This window comes from Pundamilia nyererei, unplaced genomic scaffold (assembly GCF_000239375.1).
Source record: "Pundamilia nyererei isolate P.nyererei 1_Seehausen unplaced genomic scaffold, PunNye1.0 scaffold00079, whole genome shotgun sequence".
NCBI classification, from domain to species: Eukaryota; Metazoa; Chordata; class Actinopteri; order Cichliformes; family Cichlidae; genus Pundamilia; species Pundamilia nyererei.
This window is the reverse complement of record NW_005187480.1, coordinates 748,546-769,975: the sequence shown is the minus strand read 5'-3', so window position 1 is coordinate 769,975 and position 21,430 is coordinate 748,546. Positions and strand designations below refer to the sequence as shown.

Below are 21,430 nucleotides of genomic sequence, written 5' to 3'. Positions count from 1 at the left end.
CCAGTTAAATTGCTTCCAACATGCTGCTACAGGTAACGCTGTAGTGTGAACTCAGCTGAACTGAGGTATGAAAAAGTGAAAATTAAAGTGTTTGCAGCAGCATAACCTGTTAACTGCAAGGTGCTGCATGCGTGACATGGCTGGGGGCTGAAAGTCTGACTCTAGAAAACTTTGTATACTAGGGTCACATCAGAGGCAGCTAATACGGAGCCTAAAAATACAATTTAAAATGTATTATTTGTTATGATGTCTGTTATGAGCAGACAACACCGGTTCACCCTTGAGTATGGAGTCTTTTTATGCTTGAATAATTCAAAGAGTTTACAAAACAAGAAACTTCTCTGAAAATGGTCAGGTACAAGGATTGGACTGAAAATGAGTGAAAAAGCAACTAATAACCGAGACTTGACTCAAGACTTTTGCACAGCAATGTATGAGAAGGTGCGAGCATTTGTCACTGCTCATCGCAGTGACTGAGGATGGTGCTGGGTCTGATGAGCAGTGCGACGAGGTGGTGGCCTATGACACCATTAACAACCACCTATAACACAGGCATGAGATCGCACCTTGGAAGAGTCCCCACTCACACCTTGATCCACGTGACCTTGAACAAGAGGCGAAACAGCTTCATTTCATTTCCATGATGGAGGACGGAAAACCTCCACAGAAAACTCAGGTCGTCTCATTTAGTGAATGTGTTGAATCAGGTCTAGAGAATTCACACAGACAGAAACACACAGGCAGCAGCTTTCTAAAGAACTATATTTACATAATACTCTTGTTTTACAGAGAACCATATCAAAAGTATAAAATACTTACAAAACATCCGCTGCAATATATAAAAATAACATCTATCTTCTCCAGATCATTAGGAAAGGCATACATACAAAAAATATATTTATAGACATTTACACAGAGCCTGTTTACAACATTTAACCCAGAAAACCCCGGGAGACCGAGCGAGGCTGGAAGTCGAAGGCGGGCCCAGGGATTGGCAGCGATTTGAATGGAAACACGAAACCATCCCCGAGCGACCGATCGGCGACAAAAACAGGAACAGCGCTGCCGCGAGGACACGCAAACATGGACAACAGTACAGTAGATAGGACGACCGGGTCACCGCTCCACTTTCAACGTGGCGACCCGGCCGGAGTTCCACCTTGCAGAGAACCGTCAGAATGGTTCATTCTGATTAACGCCGGCGGTGACAACTGTGTGGACACAACGGAAGATTCATCAAATGCAGATGACGCAGTTTGAAGTCTCTGAATGACAGGAACGCCAACGCCGCGTCCCCAGCACGGAGTCTGAGCAACCTGACCGAGCCCAACGACTGCAGGGATGTTTAGTTCACATTAAATTTCTAGCTTAAAACAAAGCGTCAAACTGTCACATGGAAATGTTTCGATTTTATTTTTATTTACTTTATATTTCTATGTTAAATCACATCCAGGTGAGAACAGTGGGATCTAAATCCCGAGGCCAAATTTTCTTGTACATATGAAGCAGGTGTAAGACGAGGGTGAAAACTATTTTTACTTGAATTCTGCCTTAAATAAAAGGACTGAAATTCTTCAGACTGGCAGGGAATTTTACTCTATCAGCCTTCAGACCACTGTCTGTCAGACCACACACAGGGCAAAATGTCCTCATTAAAGGGCACAAGTTTCCTGTGTTTTCCATGTTTTTCCGCTCAGAAACGCAGCTTTAGAGGTGATGATGGATGATTTCTCTGCAGGTTCTCGCCAGGCTGAATCACAGAATAACATTATGAGTGACTTAAAGGCATCGCGGTTCAGTGCGCCTGTTTGTTTGGACTCTGCGTATTCACCTGGAGGTTCAAGTACTGGACTCCGCGACAAACTTTCCGATTCCTGCTGCTCATTTCCTGGCGGCTTGTTATGTTTTTAAAGGACCATTTCTCTGTTTTTTTCCCCCTCGATTTATGAAATCTGCCGGAATATCTGTGAGCCTCCAACAACCAGCTGGCCTCAAATTTAAAACATGACATTTCATAGGGGGAAAAAAGGCTCGATATACCAGCATCTCATTTACCTAAACAAAGAATGCGCTATTGTTAAGTTATTTAAATGTTTATGGAGAAAATAATTTCCCTACAGTATGAAAATCACCCGGCTCAAGCTGTAAAACCAGAAACAAACACATGTTGATTCAGTCCTAAAAATAAAAAAACAAAACAGACAACCAGCTGAACCCCCCCCCCCCTAAAAAAAAACCAAACAAAAAAACAAACAAACAAACAAAAAAACAGAGGGATGGTCCTTTAATGTGACTTAATGCTAACGTGGCGGTCGAAGGCAGGGACTGCAGGTTCAGTAGTAATCTTACTGCTGTTTTTGTGCGTGCACACAGTTTGTTTGTGTTTACCGTTGACTCGTGTGCAGATGTTTAGATTTACACTCCTGGTGGAAGAGAACGGAAAGTCTCAGAAACCAGTTTAATCAGTTCAGGCTACTTCACAACAATCAGGAAACCTTCAGGCAAAGGATCACAAACACTTTCAGTCTTTATACGGGGAAAAATTAAACCGAGCTTCAACGCTCTGATTTCATTTCCTTTAAAGACAGCTGATCCAGTATCAGGTGGTGGGTTTTTCAGGCTTTGACCTGAATCTCGTCTGGCTGCTCTCGAAGCGCCAGTTAGTTCTTGTCCCGTTCATTAGCAGATATGCTCTTATATTTATCACGTAATGTCCTCCATATGTGCAATAAAAGGTCGAACACCACACAGCAGCCAATGTTTGGCCCACACCTGACTCTGAAAATCAGCATCTGTCTGTTGTGCCAAAGTTAGCTCAGATTAGGCCCAAACACGCCTGCTGTGTGCTCATTTCATTCCATAAATTTAGAAAGTTTGAGGACAGAAGCTGATTAGTGCCATCCTGCAGGGACAACAGCAGCTTAAAAGGTGGCAATCGTTTTAGAACCAATTCTTAATATTCATGTAAAAGTCCACTTTTTTATTTACTCCATAAAAACCCCAATCTGCATTTTAAAACTGGTTTTATTTGTATAGTGCATCCAAGTCCAGAATGGAAGCTCATGTCAGGACTGCAACAGTAATTTTTTTTAAATGTTTTTTTTGAGGACTTTTCTACCAGGAGTGTTTTTACACACCGAGCGCTTCGTTAATCTGCTTATCTGAACGGAGCCTTCGAGGACCGCGTGGAGATGTTAAACGACAATTTTCACTCAAAACGACAATACGATCAGTTTCATAGTGGACTATCCCATCACTCTTATTTTGAAAGGTCAGTCACTGCCCCAGCCGTTCCTGTCGTGTTTCCCACAGACTCGCTCAGCTGCTTTCCAGAGACTCCATCACCTCATCTCATATGGATGCCTGCGGATCACCGCTGATGTGGGCAGATGTTCTGAAGCTGCGGTGAGCTGGGAGGTCATTCCACCTTGAACCTGAAGCAGGTTTAGCGAGGTCACCGCGGCTTCAGAGCAAGAGGACAGCCAGCTGCAGTCCGAACAGTGGGATGAGGAACTTCCTGGAAAGGCAGCTGGTTTTCTTACTCTATTATTTAAATATTTATTGATCTAATGAAGAAAGTGTGGTGTTCCCACCCGTGAATTCAGTCTGATCTGTGGGAAACCCCGGAGGAGCTCAGCTGCACGGATCAGCTGACTCAGCTGAATTGCAGAGCCTCCGAGCAGGAATGTGGCCGCTTACAGGAGCTCTGAACACTGTGTTTCTTCATCGTGCTGCAATGATTCAACGGCCAGTCTGTGTGTGTGCGGTGCTGACAGGCTTCTCTCTGACAGCGTGAGAACGTGACGCGGTCGCCAGCCTTCTGCGACTAACGCTAACACGTGGTGGCAGCAGGAAGTGGTCAGCGGCTCACTCTGCAGGCTTCGTGTGTGTGCGTGCGTGCGTGACACTAGTGGTGGTTGGCGAGCAGTTCGTCCAGGTCGGCCATCCACTCCTGCGTGTTCTGTCCTTTCAGCAGCGAGTCCACCAGGTCGCTCTCTGCGGGGAAACTCCCCGACGCCACGTTGTATCCGAATGACACCTGATGCTGCTGCTGACTCACTGTTTGGCTCACCTGGTATCCTTGGTTACACTGTAGTCCCTGGCGACCGTTGCCTTGCGGCTGTCCGAACGCTGCCAGGTTGGGGAGTACGGCCTGGTTCTGGGGGCCCTGCTGCTGATTGGTCATTGGCTGGCCCTGTCTTTGGGGGTTGGGCAGTGCCCTCTGCTGGGGCGCTGCCATGTTTGTCTGCATCATTTGTTGTCCGGGATTCAGACCACCCATCGGACGTCCACCTGGGTTGCCGCCAAAGGGGGCGGAGCCGGATGGCATCTTGGGAATGCAAGGCTGCTGCTGCGGCGGCATGTGGAAGGCATTGGGGGGGCCGCTGAAGGACAGGCCTGCATTACTGGAAGGCGGCTGGTTGACGAGCTGCTGCTGCCAGGCGGTGCTCTGACCGCCCGGCATGCCGCCCCCCATGTTGCCCTGCATGGAGGCTGGGAGACGGGCAGCTCCGGCCACATGAGGCTGCTTCAACATAGCTGCATTGGGCGGCGTCTTCAGGTGCTGCTGCTGAGGCAGAAGGTTGTGCCCGTACGGAGCGCTCATGGTGGTGTTCAGAGACGTCTGGCGCTGCAGACTGGGTTGCTGGGCCAGGTGGTTGGGGTGCATGCTCATGGTGTTGTAGAGGACGTCCACGCCGGCTCCACCCCCCTGACTAATGTCAGCCTGACTCACTGTCGGGGGCGGGGCTACGCCACCTGCTGGACCACCACCCTGACCCATGTTCATGCTCATCATGCCCTGGTTCTGAGGGAACATGCGGGACCCGGGGGCGGGGCCTCCCATGGAGCTGACACTGCCCATTGGCTGAGAGGAAGCTAAACAAAACCAGAAGAACAGAAGAAAACAACAATCAGGAAAACGTGCGTCAAAATCTTTTTTCAGAGTGGGCCACATAAGTGGGTCGCCCCAGTGAAGCTCCTTAGTCGCACATTTAATCCCTGAGATCTCGTAATAGAAAACATAAAAAGGATTTTGTTTGTCCCCGTAACCCTAACCCTCCTGGAGCTGAACTGCTGATCTGTTCAGCTACTTTCATTTCCCATTCAAATGAGCGGCATTTACACAGTCAGCCTGAACCCACAGAAACCAAACTCACTCTGGTTTCACTTGTCCAGGTATAAAACACAGCCGCTCGGAAACTTTTAGAACAAACACATTTTTAAAGATATTCACCATAAATCTGTGGTCTCATGTTAAATATGAATGAAGGTGAAACCTGTAAGAACGCAGGCTGTGTTTTTATTTCCATGAGGAAACTCGTCACTTTGGAGACCAGACGGTCACGAAATCCTGAACTTTGATAAAAACTCTGCTGGTTTTACAAGGTCCTGATTCTGGCTTCTCTGTTGGCTCCCTGAATGTTTTAGATGTCATTTTAATATTTAATCTTTTGTGTGCTACGACTTTCTGCAGTAACAGATCATACCATTTTTAACGGGCTTTATCCTAAGGCCGGAAAACAGAACGAACCTCTGAGCTGTGGGCATAAACTCTGTCATATTGGAAGCTTCAGCCGCCCGAGCTGCAATCTTACGGTCTTTAACTGGTTAAGGTTTATGTTTGATGCCGAATTTGTTTGTTCTGTGTTTTTTTAACTGGAATTTTCCCATTGGTCAATGATCAACTCTGCATTTTGAACCTTGAAATTATTCTTGAAAAAAAAAAGAAGCATGTTTTCAAAACATTTCATGGTCCGATCTTTCGAAGCACACGCACAACTTATACCCAAGTGTCGGCACTTTGATCCTCCTTCCTCCCGCGGATGAGGAAGGATACCAAACCAAAAAGTCCCATACCAATCCCATACCAAAAAGATGCAGAACACACATTCAAATAACTCCTACTTCCTGTTATGATTACTTAAGTGCTTTTTGGTACTTAATAATTCTGCATTGGAAGGTGTCTGCTTCTTCTTATATTTTGTGGCCTTTGATTTTGTGATTCTGAACTGAATCACAAAGCATTCGTTATGAAATAAATAAAGCAAAGTAATAAAAAAAAAAGTCCCAGGAAAGGCTGTGATCCTGCTCAGGAGCGTTTCATCTTTTTCCACCTTTTTCTTTCAAAAAAAAAAAATCACTTTTTTGTCTTCTGTGTATTCTCCCTGAACAACCACATGGGGCAGTAATGAGCTCATTCCAATGTGAAGAAGCAGTGGGCAGTTTTTTAAAGTTACAGCTCTGTCACAGAGGTATTCATGCCTGAGAGACCTGAGAAATGCATTGTGTGAACACTTCCTGTAGGCGTAATATGGAAGCCCCAAACGCAATTTCATTGTTCTTGACAATGACAATAAATAAATACTATACTATACCTGTAAACTGGTTGGCCGGCTGCTGTGGGTAAGGGTTCTGACTGGCCGTTGTTCCCGACTGGTCCTGGTACTGTGGAGGAGGTCGGGTCAGGTGTCGCTGCCGCTGCTTCTCCTGCACAGACACATGGAGAGGGTTACTGTGTGGGCTTCAGATTTAGGACAGATGCGAGGTGTAACTCATTATCACGTGGCCACTGAAGGTGAGCAGTGCAATGACAATAACGGAATAAACTGACCCTCTCAGCGTTCAAGCAAGTTGTAAATGTTGGAATCACCTGCAAATGAGTCTTACCTGTTCGGCTAAAATCTGCTGCTGCCTCTGAATGTACTGCTGCTGTTTCTGTTGCTCCAGGATCTGCTGCTGATGATGTTGTTGCTGTTGTTTCCTCGCTGCTGCCTCTTTACTGGTCATGTACGCGTTACTGTGGTTACTCGGCATGGCGTTGTTTCCAGGCTTGGCCGTCATGGCGTTTGTGGGCCCCGGGCCGTGTGGAGGAGCGGGGTAGCCGTTCTGATCCTGCAGATGAAGTTTTGTGTTTTGTTACTGAAGAAGAAGCGACACTTTTTTTTCTCTGCTCTAAAAAAGCTTCATGTGACTTTGATAACAGCGTCAGGCAGTTCTTCATGACTCCAGCGCAGAGCTGCTGTCGAGCAAAAAGTTTAACCAGAGCATCTCATAGGTTACCTGCTGCAGCGTTCTCGTTTAATAACTTCAACCACTTGTTGAGTGATCCTTCCATTCAGAAACTTACCGGTCTTGTCTGTATGAAAACAGACAACTGTTTTTCTTTGTAAAGCTCCTGATTTCAGGTCTTTAAAGTGGTGAAGTTATACGGATATTTTTCAGTTGATTAATATTGTGTGTTCATTCGTCTGATTCTATGCTGGGATCATTTAGGTGTGTCCTCAAGTCCTCTTGAAAACAATCTTTATATCTGAAATTATGGAACTTGTCTTAAATGATGTTCTTTCCTGACCAGCTGTCCTTGAACAGCACATTTTACTTTCAAGAATGAAATAAAAGCAAAATAAATTAAAATAAACTTCATCTTGGTTAAAACAACATTTACAGATTAAGTGGGACAGCTTTCAAATGTGATGATCAGAGGGTAGTGATTCTGAAATCCTCACTAACTATAAATGTAATTTTAGTTTTTGACAACACTACTAATTGTTCATTTTTCACTGCACAGAATTTACCTGAAGGCCTGCTAGTGCCCCCTTGAGGCTGAGGAGGGAACTACAGGCTCATGATGGCTGAGAATGCACGGTGCACCCTGAGGGGGGAGCTACAGGAAAGGTTATTCCATTCAGGAAGACGTATCATTGAAATTAGCTGGGAATGTTCATCTTTGAACAAAATGCAGACAGACAGCATCGCAGGAACAGTGTGTCCTGTCTGCTGAGAGGAAAAGTACAGGCAGGAGCGGCTAAATTTAAATACACAGACAAGGACAGAGGGGGGGAGGGTGGGGGTATAAAGTATGAAAGGCTGCTTTGTCATGGCCTCCCTCCCTCTGTCCGTCCACCCCCCCGCTACCATGGGAGGGTTAGCAACCAGCTGCTCGACCCAAACAAACACTAACAAGCTGAACAAAAGGCTGCTGCCCGATTTTACCGCCCCCCCATTCCAATGAGGAATATGGGGGGATTTAAGTTTTTCTGTCAGTGTTGGCTCTAAATCAAGTTCGGATCACGTGTGATGGCTGTGTCTCGTGGGTGCTTCTCACCTGTGGGTGTGGCATATGAGGCCGGTAGGGCTTCTCTTTGCGGCACTGCTGGTGGATGAGTGAAAGCAGGCCCACCTTCTGGTTCTGGTTAGTGGGTCGCGGTGGTCCGGGCCCCGCCTCATAGTGCGACAGAGGTTTGGTGTTGTTGTAGTTCAGCATGACGGCCGGGGCCTGAGCACCTGCTGCCGGCGCGTGGCTGAGAGGCGGCCCTGAAGTCGGGTGACCCAGCATGTTGGGGTGTCCGGCGGAGCCCTGCATGAAGCTGCTGGCACCCGCCTTTGGAGAGGCCTTGTTGGGCTGACTGGATATCACCAGCTGCTTCTGGGCATTGGGATTGAAATCCTGTGAGTAAAGGGAGTTATTTGTGGATTTGTCCATACCAAATGCACTCGCTTGTGAGCTTTGAGAGGTATTGGGCATCTGGGACCATGGAGAGGGGTGGGTGGGGTGGGTGGGGAACTTGGCTCCTGGCTGCTGCTGCTGCTGCTGCTGCATATGTCTGTGGAGGTGCTGGACTCTCTGCTGCCGGACAGCCAGTTCCTGGAGCTGCTGGGCAGGGGACAAGTCTTTGGGCCCCTGAGGGAGGAGGTGGTTGGGTGGAGGCTGGATTTGCCTGGGAGGAGCAGGCTGGGAGGTGGAAAGAGCTGGGGAAGAGGCAGAGGAGGAGGCGACAGGGGAGCTAGTGGGATGAGGAGGAGCAGTCCCGGAAGGCGTGGATCTGACTTGGGGGGAGCCAGTGCGAGAATCCTGCTCGAAGACGGCAGAGGGTGGGGAAAACTCCGCCTTCACGCTCACCAAATCTGGAGGAAGTAAACCCTGGGAAGACTGTCCCCCCCCTCCTGCCCCTCCCCCGACAGCACCACCACCAACCTGAGTGGCTGCCAGTTCCAGAGGGTCTTTGCGGTCCTCAAAGCCATCGTTGAGGATCTCCTGGATGTCTTCGTAGTCCACAGGGAAGTTCAGCTCCTCCATCAGCTCTGTCCACTCCTGTTCGTTCAGTTCAGGGAACAGGCTGTTGTTGCCAACCGGGGGTGGCATGATGGGGAGGATGTCGTCTGGCTCCTGCTTCATCTCTTTCGGATGGAAGTCTGGACCCGGCTCTCTGCCACCGTCTCCCGACTCGCACATGGGCCCGTTAGAGTTGCTGATATCTGGCTTGGAGTCAAGCGGGGAACCGGCGGTAGCGCTGTTGTCCTGGCAGCCTTTCTGGTTCGACGGGAAGCTTTCATAACTGTTGACTTGTCCTCGCAGGTCAGGGGGACTGAGGCTCTCCAGCTTCCTCTTTAGAGTCTCCTGCAGTTGGAATGACAAAAAGAAGCATCAAGAGTTACTCAAAGCAAAACCCCAGACGGTTCAAACCTCAAAGTGAACCTCTGAGTTTAAAAAACAAACAAACACATAATTTACAAAACAAGGATTATTTATATCTGTAAAAAATACATTACTACATTTTATCTGACCCAGACCCAGCATGTTACACAGGGTCTGAATTCTGACCGGCTGACAAATCAAGTTTAAAACAAAAAAAAAAGTGCCACTTTGTTTGGGAAAATAAAACCTAAATCAACGAAAGGCTTTAAATAAAATATTCCAACACAAGGCTGAAAGAGGAGGGCAGGAGTGATTTGGGAATGACCAAGTTACCAAAACCTTTGTTGCACAAAAACAGGATATAACATAAATAATTGTCAATTGTCAAATTGATACTTTGTGGTGCATTAGAAAGTGATACCCTGTTCAACTGCTTCTGTTTTTTGTGTAATTTGAATTCTTTCTCACTTTGGTATCATCACCATCAGTAGGCACACGCGCAGCTGAGCTGCAGGGGGTGTGCAGCAGAGAGACAGGTGCTGCTAAAATCACCGGCAGACCGGCTTACATAAGGATATAAAGGGCAGTCGGCAGGTCTGACGGCTGCGTTCTGTCAGCAGCTCGACTCGCCCGATCGCAGCACGTCAGCTGATCCTCACACTACGCGATTGCCAAACGCTCTGAACACCTGAGGTACCCGTGATGACAAGCAGGCAGGTGGACACAAGCTCCAAAGCGCCTCCTGCTCTGGAAAGTCAAACAACAGTAGCGTCCCTAACAGATTTATTTAAAGAAAAGAAAAAAAAAAAAGATCACACTGCTTTTAAAGGGGATTTTCTTCCTACAACAAGTCCTGGATCAAAACTTCACAGATGTAAAAGAGGCAGGGTTTAGCCTGCTCTGCACCCACTGGTCCAGCCTTTGCTTTCAGATGAGCAGCTTTGGCCTTCCTTTTCAAAAAAAACCCCAAAAACACGTCCTCGCCAAAAAATGCTGAGAATTTCCTGATTAGCCAGAGTGAAGCCAAAGTGGCAGCATCCAAACATTCAGAGCAGCTTATCTCTGACTCCTCAGCTCCTCCCGCGACCCTGACGCTTCTCCCGGAAGCTCTGAAAACAGTCTGAAGGCCTCACGTTCACCTGTGTGGGCATTAGGGCTGCCACGATTAGTCGACTAGTCACGATTACGTCGACTATCAAAATCGTCGACGACTGATTTAATAGTCGAGGTGTCGTTTGAAGCTTTGTAAGATCACAAAAGATGTAGGAATAAGTAGTAGGATTTATGAGTGTAATAACGGATTGAAACAGAAGATGGCAGCACTGCATGTACAAGGATGCCAGCTGCTGTTAAACCCCGAAGAAGAAGAAGCAGCTCTGTCCCAGAATTCATAGCGCAGCCCAGCTCAGTTTCCAACAATGGCGGCAGCTAGTTAGTTTTAATATTACTCTTTTTATTCTTTCTGGGTCACAAAATAAATGTTTAACATATTTTCAGGCGAGAATGTAGCTGTGTAAACTTCAAACATCTGTTCAGTTTATCAAGACACCACATATTTTCAAAAGCGCTCCAACGTTTTCAGAGACGTCTGTTACCCACTAGCTCGATCGCTAGCTGTGGGCAAGGCTCACTAGAGCCGGTGGGAACACCGGACTCCCGGCAAATCGTTTTCAAACCCACCGCCGTCTTTCGCTAATCAGGTTAAACATATACAAATCACTTAGATAACTTAACAATGTTATTGTTTGGATTTTTTTAGTATTTTATTTGTTCCTGAGTAAATCGGTTTGGCTGAGATTAAAGTTATAGTTTTTACACAGCTGAATAAACGTCAAGCAGACAACTGATTATCAGAAGTGTGAGATGCTCCAGAATATACTCCGTTGTCCTGTTATATTTTGGATAGCAACGAGTTTATTAAACTCCACCGAAACAATCTGCAAATTTCATTAAAATTTAAGAAACTATCATCACGTCTTTATTTTTAGTTAGCACATACCTTAAACACTTAAAGCTGTAAGCTAATGATAGTTATATAAGAGCAGATGCATGCTGGTGCAATAAGCTGTACGTTTGACGTCCAATGAATGCATGATCTGATTAGTCAACTAATCGCAAAAATAATCGGTGACTAGTCGACTATCAAAACAATCGTTTGTGGCAGCCCTAGTGGGCATGCCAACACTCTCGGTTGGTCATGGCATTTGAGGTGTGTGGCGGCATGTGTGTGCATCAGAATCTGAACACAGATAAGTTTCAGTTTCCTTTAGTCACGTTCGCCCACACACTCCCTCTGTTTATAAAACTCATGATGCCTTCACTGGTGTCCGAGTCAGACAGGCTTAACTTTTTTTTTTTTTTTTAAAGGCAACCATTTTCAGTTAATGGTTTTTATTCTTAGATTCTTCTGAGTAACTCTGCATGACCCTCAGTTCATAATAATCTTTCTTTGTCTAACACGAGCCTCTGTGAAGCTCATTAGTCCAAAATAAGATGCTTTAGCCCCTCCCCCTTTGGGAAAACTTCTTCCGTTTGGCAGGTGGGTGAGAGCGTATGCCCTCTCTGACATCATACCAATCAAAGTGTAAAACAAAACAAAACTGAAATCTACTAAACTGATACCTGAACTTCTGAATGACACATTTTGCCTCATTTACAGTTACTCTGCTCTGATCAGCTGACCAAACAAAGCACCCGTCGTACCGCAGGTGTACAAGTTTTTATGTTTCTGATGCTAATAAGATGACCACGTGAACGCCTTTAAAACCTGAAATACAGGTCCCACTCCACCCATGTTGCTATGGTTACAGACCTGGAGTGAGACTAACGAGAGTCCTTTCAATGAGACAGCCTCAACTGTCAGGTAACGGAGTGATATAACAACACATGCTGACATTACAAATAACAGAAAGTCATCATTGTGCTCCTGGGCACAGACTCAAACTGCTTCTTTTAAACACAAATCTACGTCCCACCCTCTGACCTTCGTAACTAACAGTGACACTGCTGAAACTCTTGGGACGGTCATGGCCACTCTGTGCATTTTTTCTGAGAGAAAAGGACTGTTTCCAAATATTTACGGGGTGATTCATCCTGGAATTTTTTGACTCAGCCTTTGCCACAAAATTCCGGACTATGGGCCCCATTTCTGTCGGCCTGCAAGTGTTTTAAGGGGAGAAATCCTGACTTCACAGAGTAACCACTTTAAACAGGTTCACTGGAGTTTGGTTTGTCCACAGTCAGCTGTTCAGGAACCAGCCCGACGTCTGATATCAGGCTGGCCAACATACTCTAGGTGAAACCATCCACAGCTCGCTTTCTACTTTTAGATCACTGACGATGTGACAGCCCTACAGCTTCTGCTCCATCATCATCATTATTACCATTATTGTTATTATTATTGTTATTATTATTGTTATTATTGCAGATGAATTGCTTTTTTGGGCAAAAAATGCTTGACTTTTTTTTTTTAAATCAGCAGTGGTGAAAAATGTACCATTTTTAAATGGGTGATATCACTGTGTGATAAACAGAGTTTTATTGTTTGGTTTAAATATGACAAAGAGCAACATGACATGCAATTACTGTATGTTCTCTGACACCACATACATGACACAGGAAGGAAGGAGGGAAGGACAACTAAATGTTTGTGTGACAGCCAATTAGAATACGATGCTCAGAACCCACAGGAAAGGCTTCGAGCACAGAACACTTTCAGGTGCTGCTCCTGCTCGTTAACTGACGGACAGAAAAACGCTCAGAGGATGCGATTACACTGAAACATCAGTTCCTCTCTGACTCAGACTCTTATCAGCCAATGTGTTGTGAAAACACTCAGTTTCACTCAAGACTTCTACACGCACACTCGGTGACATCAGGGGGAGCCAGTTGTAGCCCCGCCTCCTCCCAGCCTTTGCTGAGCAAGGCATTTCCTAACAGCGGGAGTTTCCTCTGTGATGAGTCAGCAGTTGGGGGGGGGGGCTGGGTTCTGCTCACACTGAGTCACCTCTCAGGGCTTTCGGGCCGCCTCACATTAATGTATGAGGAAATATGAGAACACACACCCCGAGCCTCTACCGCAGCGTCACACCTTATTGATCCTGCATGTAAGCGATCAGCTGCAGGAAACTTCTAAGTGGCTAAAACCTCCTCTTCATTTCATCTAACCAGAAAACGGCTGACTGACAGGAAAACAAAAACTACACTGCTGTTTGTTCTCAGGAAGCTCATCTGATCTAAACCCTTCAAAAATCTTTCAGAAGAACAAATTTATTCCATCATCCACAGGCATTTTTAATTCAGCTCGAAATTACTGCAGAAAATGCAAATGGTCAAAGGTCAGAGCTGAGAGGTGCCTGGATTTTCAGAGGCACTGAACAGAGAAGTTTGTCAAAGCGACCACAGGCAAACTTAGGGGAAACACGTCACATGACCACACAGCAACGCCACAACACACACACAAACACTCGAGTGCAAGCGGCTTCACTGATCAGCAGCTTGTCATGGTCTCATGTTATTGATTTGGAATTTATCAATGGCGGTGATTAGAACAGACTGATTAACTGGGGTATTACACCTAGTGAGTGATTTCAGAGGGGGTGAGGCTTGAAACACTGGCTCATTCTCAGCGCCTTAATCAATAAACTGATCAGCTGGGTATACTGTCTTTCAGCCACACCCGCCCATCATGAAGAAGCAGCTGTTATCCCAAAAGAATTTGTTTCACACCTGTAGGCTTCTTCCAGTTACTTCATTTCACAATAAATGTCCTTGTTTTATGTACTGCTGATTGGCAGATTTCATGATGTAACAAAAAACAAGGTTTCTAAAAGAAAAAATACAGTGAATCATTCATTCATTAAATGTTGGAAACAAGTTCTTTAAAAAAAAATCTTACTAAAAAGAGTTGGACTTAACTGCGTTTTTGGTGTTAAACACCAATTAAAATAATGTTTGCAGGGATCTAATGAACATGTCAGGAAGTGATGCAGTCCCTGGCTAACTATGCTTATAAAAACGTGTGGAATGACACTGGTGGATGAATAAAGACTCTTCAGTATCAGTGCTGTTGTCTCTTGTTTGGACCCTCCAGCTGCTTATGTTGATTTTTATGAAACCTGTGGGTGTGCTCACTCACCAGGGTGCTGCTCCTGCTCTGCTCCCCCGTCGTCACCCCGCTCTCCCCGTGCTCCCCGCCGGTTCCTCCTCCGCCTCCGGGCGCTCTCTGCCCGGCCTGATCGCCGCTGGGCTGGTGCTGCCGGTGCTTGTTGGACCGCTTGGCTTTTGACTGCAGGCAGCGCTGGTGCAGGGCGTAGGTCTGTTGCCGGTCCATCTCCTGCCGCTCCATCATCGCGGCCAAGTAGCGCTCCTCGCAGTTGTTGTGATGCTGCCGGAACTGCTCGATCCTCCGGCGGAGCCGCTCCATCACCTCGCTGCGTCGCGGTGTAACAAAATCCGCCATCATCAATAAAGCCTTGCAGTAAACTCCCGGCTCAGGTTTCGTCCATATATTGCTGAATCTGGCGTCTACACCCCCCCTCACTCTTTACAAAGACTCCGGTGCTGGCTCCATGGAGGCGGCCTTTGTGCTGCTAACGGCCTTCAGTCACACTCACTGCCGGAGAGGAGAGGTCAGGTTTTTGGGGGCAGCACCATCTAGCCTCCTCGTCTACCTGGTCTTGTGTACAACAGCTCGTTTAATTAGCTGTGTAAAGCTACCGGAGTCCTGCTAGAGCCTCTCTGGTCCTCCCTTTACTCCCCGAGCTGCCCCTGCCCTTTGCTCCTGATCATTTATACCCCAGTCTGAGAGACAGGCTGCTGCCTTCAAACTCACTCCCGCTGGGCTAACTTCGGCTAGCGCATTCCTCCACTCTAAATCAAAGTAGGAGCCTAAAATCCTCCCACCCCCACCCCCAGAAAATGAGTTAAGCAGAACCTGGTCTGGAGCTAGCCTCCGTCTCCTCGTCCACCTGCCCGTTACCGGCGGTGCTCCGCTCCCGACAGCCTCCTAACGGCTCCACAACTCCCCTCAAACTTTATTCTCCTCGGCTGATGGAGGTTAGCTCGGGTAGCATGGGATTAGCTGGCTGGCTAACAACTTGTCAGCTAATGGAAATAAAACTTCACGCGCTTGAAAACAAACTGCCAGACTTTCAGGACATCTGAAGCACAGTTAGAGTTAAAGTCACTTACTGTGAGAGTGCTGCTGTCCGCTCTCCTACAGCATCTGTCCCAGCATCTGTCCTCCGAACAGCTGATCCTCCCGCTAGCCGTTAGCCGCTAGCTACTAACGCTGTTTGGGGTTCGGCTAGCTAGCAAGATAGCTAGCCTGAAACGTTTAAATGAACCATCATACTTTAAAACTATCTCCCCAGAGTTACACCCAAGGATAATCTTTCCCTCGGCTGAGCCCACGTCCGAGATGAACTGTTTGGGAGCGAATTCCTGGGAAACAGTGGGATAAGAGTCCCTCTGCGCCTCTTCTATTGTTTTCCAAAGAACAAGTTACACCGCCGCCATCTTGAAAACTTTCTCTTTTTCCCCTCCTTCATCTGCGTTACAGGAATGTCCCCGCCTTTTCCGGTGACGGACAGTAGAAACAGCCAATCAGAAGATGAGACTGAGTGTTTAAATCAATGACTGTAGAACAATACATAATAAACACACACGCGCACAGAGTGTACGATCGGTAAATCTGTTCAAGGGAGGGTTACTGGGTTATTGTACCACAAAAAAACAAACAAAAAGAAACCCAAAACAAATAAACTCAAATAAATTCACTTTTTGAATATTAATTTAACATGAATATAATTTTTTTAAATTATGAAAACCACTGGCAGCTAATTTTACTGGCAGCAGGTTAAACACTCATCAGCAGTTTGACCGCCACAATAAAGATTATTTGGGGTCATTAGCGGCCCCTGAAGGACACTACTGGGGCCAGTATTCCTGCCTCCCCCCTCAGAAAAAAATAAATAAATTAATTAATTAATTAATAAATCATAGATTAGGAAAAATACAAAAATAAATACATTAATTAATACTATGCAAGAGTTACATAGAAATTAACATAGAAAAAGAAACCAAAAAATAGAAAAAACCAAGGTTGGACATACAAAAATACATTAAACTATAAATTAGAAAGAATAATATAGATATATAGCCCTAGTGAGAAATGGCACGCAGGGGTAAGTATACTTGTAGAGGGTGTCTGGTTCAGTGGTCATAGGATCTAATCTCTGCTTTTTTGCACATGATGTGATTCTATCAGCTTCATGAAGTGGTATCCCCCAGCTCGCAGCCGTGGAAACGAGAATTAGCGTTATTCAAGAGTAGCTTTGCATGATTTACGGTTCATAATAATCCTTCATCTCATACCAGGACTGCCCTGCAGTTCAGCCTCAGTTTGACACAAACTGACTTTATGATTGGCTGCTTTAAGAGAAGACAAATGTTAGATTCATAAGAAAAAATGGGGCTAAGTTTACATGAAAAAAAGTGGGGGGGAAAGTTAATTTGAGGGGAAAAAGTTAATTTCAAATAGATGAAAATACTGTTAGAGATGGCATGTTTATTTATGAGCTAAAAGAAGAAAAGCACAATAGTAAATAACCACGCTGCTGCCTCTGCTTCTGTTTCCATTTGATGTTTTTATTAATCAAATCGAGTGTTGACCACGTGTCCGCACACACATAAACACAGAGCAGGCTCCATTATCACAGTATTTCCATTGAAAGCTGGAGCTTCCTGTCAGCAGGTCCACTCAGCGTGGATGTGGGGACGGCGGCCGGGCCAACCGTTAGTACAAACACAGAACAAAATAAAAAGCAGAGTTACAGAGGCAGAGTCTCCCCCGCAGGTACAGTGTTCAGTCTACAGTCTGTTAGCGAGGCAGCTTCAACAACGCCGTGAACAACGCCATCGTGCCTAAACAACAGCATCTTCACGGCCACTACAAGCAGCAGAGCCAGCAAAATCATCCTACGAGGAAGAGGAGATGGTCACCTGACACAAACTTTCAACACTTGCCATAAACCACCAGGCAATCACAAGCAGCCTGTCCCGACTGAAAAAAGGATCTGGCTCAGGATTCACACTGGAATCATTTTCCACCTGCTGATCGCTTCAGTTTCACCTCAGACGGGAAAAAAAACAAAAGAAAAACAAAAGGTCCTGCAGGAAGATTAGCACATAAACAGGTGATCAAGGGTTTGAGAGCATCAATAAGTTTCACAGATATTTGAAATCATTGTTACCTGCCAGGCACTTTTATTTTGGCAGTGGAAAGGAAAATATCAAAAGAGTGAAGGTTAAAGTCTGTAAAATTCAGATTTGACTGAATGAACAATAACGATTTATAATCAGAATAGTCAAAAATTACAGCAAATGATTTGATTTGAAGCATTATTAGTGAGAAAATAAATCCGGGTTGTTCTGTGATTCCCATTGATCCACCCAAACTCTGATAATCAAACCAAAGATGGAGTTTCTCCTTCTTTATGAAGTTTGATTTTCCACCAACAGCATTACCTCTGACACCTGCTTCATATAAGATGACTTCAGGCTCAAAAGAGAATCAAGTTAGAAAATGAAAAACAACTTTTAAATTTATTGATTTTGTGGCCCACCAGAGGGCTGCAGACGGGACACTGTAACAGCGCGTTACACGACCAGTCAGAGTTTATATGCTGATCACTGGTTTTACCAGTTTAAGAACGATGGTTGTTTTTTGGTAAGTTATCGCAGACAGATGAAAAATAAGTCTCACTCTATGAATAAATAACTTTTTTGCGCTACACGGCAGGACTTAAAACTGTTGGTTGGACGGCCACCAGGCATTTTCCCAGCCTGATGCTGAGGTCACGTGATTATCTTCCAGGGGTATTGGTTCTGAATTTGGCCCCACCTGTGGTCATACATGGCAACTGCTTCAGCTCACAAGATCCACTTACTCACACCACCTGACCTTTGAGCCACGCCTATGCTCCACACCCTGAAAACGACCACCAGGCGGGTTGACTCTACAGGTGGACAGCTGAGGTGTTAAGTACCTCATTGTGGTAGTGTTTTTGTGTTGTCCAAATGTTCAGAGAGCGCCACTGTTATAACAAAAAAACAACAAACAAAAAAAACAACTTAATTTTAAAGATTTTTTGTGTGTGTATGAGCTGAACCTTCATTCACACAACGATCATACCAGAGATCAGCTGACTGTTGCACGTACGTGACCTTTGACCTTTTAAAAAAAAATTAGACGAGCTAACATATGCTAACATTTACATAAGAAAAACAAAGACGAAAAATGGAAGAAAAGGTGTTACCAGTTTATTATTTCAGACGTTAGCATGACTGATAGCTAATCAATGAACTCCACAAGCTGTTAGCAGCTAGCTGCTGTAAGCATTGGTGGGCTGACTGTGTTATAGCGCCACACAGTTCACTAGCTTTACTAGCACCTAGCTAACACCAGGTTTGAGGAGGGTGAAGAAACAGCCTAGTAGTTTCTGGATAACATCCCCAGCTCGACCGATTAGCCAGCAGGAAACTGTGGTTGTTAGTAGGATAACCACCAACAGGCTGATTTACTGTAATAAACAAGCTGTTAGCTTATAAGTTTGCTAACACAGGTACGGTTGCTAAGTTTCTTGTAGCATTCATTAGCAGCCTGGTGGATCAAATTTAAAAACAAAACCCAAGCAATGATGGCAAGCTGATCCCAAAGCTAATTAGCAGCATGTTGGTAAGCTAATTGGGCTTTTTCGATGCTTACTCACTGACTGTTGGTAACGGTTAGTCTAGCTAGCAAGTTACATTGTGTTAGCTAGATGACGACATATTGGATTAGCCAACTGTTTATAAGCTCTTTAAGGAATGAGGAAGACTTCCGGTTAATCAAAAGATTTTAAAGTCATCCTGACTGTTGGTGTCGTGTCAGCAGGTGCTTTCACCCAGACTGCCACGACACAAGGCAGCAGGATCACGGTGGCTCAAGCAGGGTGATGCTGGGCTAAGCCCCTCCAGGGACCGATTTAGAGTGTTCTCATTGGCTGTTTAACACCCTGGTTACCTGGAGACTGTTTGACCTGACTTATGTTTTGGCTGCTGGAAGGCTAGAGACTGCTGGAAGCTCAACAAAAACAGCCTCAAGCGGGCTCTGAGGGTGGCAATGGCGGTGGACAGGATGTTGGTCCTGCAGGTTCGAGTGTTCAGGTGTTGTGAAGGAATGATGCAGCAAGTTTTAGTAAATCTCTTTGAAAAACAAAAATCCTTTGAATCTAACTCGGTACTGTTCATACACATAATCATTATTATCATCATCATCATCATCATCATCATCATCATCAGGTGTCCATGTTGGAGGTCTTGATTAGTTTCCCGTTGCTGCTTCCACTGGTTCCATTCAGGCCTCATCGCCTCAGAGTGGACGGGAAGAAGAATGAGGAGGAGGAGGAAGGGGAGTGGGGATGAAGAGGGTGAGCTGTTGAGGTCAGGGTTGCAGTCAGATTTCACTCCTTCCTGGGCTTCCTGCTCCTTGGAGATCTCCGCAGAACATCGTCCTCGAGCTTCTGCAGAGGAAACGAAGGCAAGATGACGAGTCAGTTTAAGTCAGAGAAGAAGCTCGATGTTACTCGCTCAAATCAAATCATCTGAAACAGACTGCACAGCCTCAGACGGAAAATTCGATTCAGTTTTATTCATACAGCGCCAAATCACAACAACCGTCACTTCAAAGCGTTTTATACTGTAAAAACCCTACAACAGGGGTGTCAAACATACGGCCTGTGGGCCACAGTCAGCCCAGGAAAGACTCCAGTCCTACGCAATACGCAGCTTTGGAAAAATGAGGAGGGTTTTAAATGTTTTGCAGCTTCACCTACTGATAAAGACCTCTCTCCACCCCCCATGACCATTCATACTACAGCAAAGTAATTACGTAATAGATGATCAATGACATGACAGAAAAGCTGTGTTTACAATCTACTGTAGAAAATTCAGGGTTTTTTTCCCCCCAAAATCTACAGGTTAAAAAAGAAAAAGGCTATTTTCTGTTAACAAGAACCCCTTTATTAAAAAAAAAATTTACACACCATTTAAAATGTAAATAATTTATTTACTACAGCAGCACCTGTTAATCATGTAGAAAAACTAAGAAATACTCATCAAATTGCTCCTCTTTTTCTAATATTCTGATATCTGACGGATTAAATGTGTAGTTAAACTTCTTTATAATAACACCTGTTTGGATCTCTCTCTCTCCCAAATATGGGGCAAATCAACTTGTGTGTAAAATGTTTTCAGCTGGGCGTCGTGTAAAGCCTGTTCTAACGTTTGAGTCTAAGGTTTATTTTGTGCACCTGACGGCTCTTTTTTGCTTCTCACCCGTAAACTCTCTCCACACACAGTCACATGATTCTTGTGTAGGTGGTAGAAGAGGTTTGTTGTGTTTGAGTCTGTGGTGGGGACTGGACTGCATTATACGGTTTCTGGTCAGTGTCAGACTTTTCATAACCAAACCATGTCCATGCTAAAGAGGTAGCCCCTCGTTTAGGAATAAGGTCCTGGATTTGCTTTGACTGGTCTTTCTGTTTGTCATCATTTAGGTTTATTTGGACAAATCTCAACAGGATATTGAGCTTTATTGTGAAAAGTTTGTGGAAAATAAACAAACGGACAGTGGAGCCACACGTTGGGTTTATCGTCATTGTTGCTAACGACAACAGGTAAAAACAGTTGCTTGTCTGTCCGTAGTGTGGTTATTTTAACTATAAGAGAACTTTATGAAATTAATATAGCCAATACAGTGACCCTCAAAACCATGAAACAAATATTGCAGTAAGCAGTTTATTTTGCCACACCATGAAACAAACAATAGTGTAATATGAAACGATAGACATTTTCATATCGCCATCCAATATATATACAGTGGGGCAAAAAAGTATTTAGTCAGCCACCGATTGTGCAAGTTCCCCCACCTAAAATGATGACAGAGGTCAGTAATTTGCACCAGAGGTA

At 45.2% G+C, this 21,430-nt stretch overlaps 2 protein-coding genes across 3 annotated transcripts in view; both read right to left on the bottom strand.

Annotated features, from left to right (window-relative positions):
* Window positions 1–2,225: 2,225 nt before the first annotated feature.
* On the bottom strand, window positions 2,226–15,950 carry maml1 (mastermind-like transcriptional coactivator 1). 2 transcript variants are annotated; one of them, XM_005737742.1, is made up of 6 exons: window positions 15,611–15,950; window positions 14,556–15,032; window positions 8,108–9,400; window positions 6,670–6,894; window positions 6,378–6,489; window positions 2,226–4,878 (listed from the first exon to the last, which is right to left on the bottom strand). In XM_005737742.1, the coding sequence occupies exons 2-6, from the start codon at window positions 14,880–14,882 to the stop codon at window positions 3,908–3,910; spliced, it is 2,928 nt and encodes a 975-aa protein (XP_005737799.1). In that variant the 5' UTR covers window positions 14,883–15,032; window positions 15,611–15,950; the 3' UTR covers window positions 2,226–3,907. The 2 variants fall into 2 exon arrangements, with proteins under 2 accessions (XP_005737799.1, XP_005737800.1); XM_005737743.1 differs by having other exon boundaries at window positions 14,556–14,850.
* Window positions 15,951–18,719: 2,769 nt separating this feature from the next.
* The window catches only part of canx (calnexin), a 17,764-nt gene continuing 15,053 nt past the window's right edge, over window positions 18,720–21,430 (bottom strand). Inside the window, exon 15 of the mRNA XM_005737741.2 lies at window positions 18,720–19,983. Coding sequence (XP_005737798.1) covers window positions 19,924–19,983 — 60 coding nt within the window. The 3' untranslated portion in view covers window positions 18,720–19,923. The remainder of the gene's footprint in view (window positions 19,984–21,430) is intronic.

Excerpts from the sequence above, each read along its gene's own strand:
- maml1 (XM_005737742.1), bottom strand. The coding sequence starts at position 14,882 with ATGATGGCGGATTTTGTTACACCGCGACGCAGCGAGGTGATGGAGCGG. Across the intron at positions 6,895-8,107 it reads CTCATATGCCACACCCACAG|GATCAGAACGGCTACCCCGC; the intron begins GTGAGAAGCACC and ends CTTCATCTGCAG. Across the intron at positions 4,879-6,377 it reads GCCGGCCAACCAGTTTACAG|CTTCCTCTCAGCCAATGGGC; the intron begins GTATAGTATAGT and ends GGTTTTGTTTAG.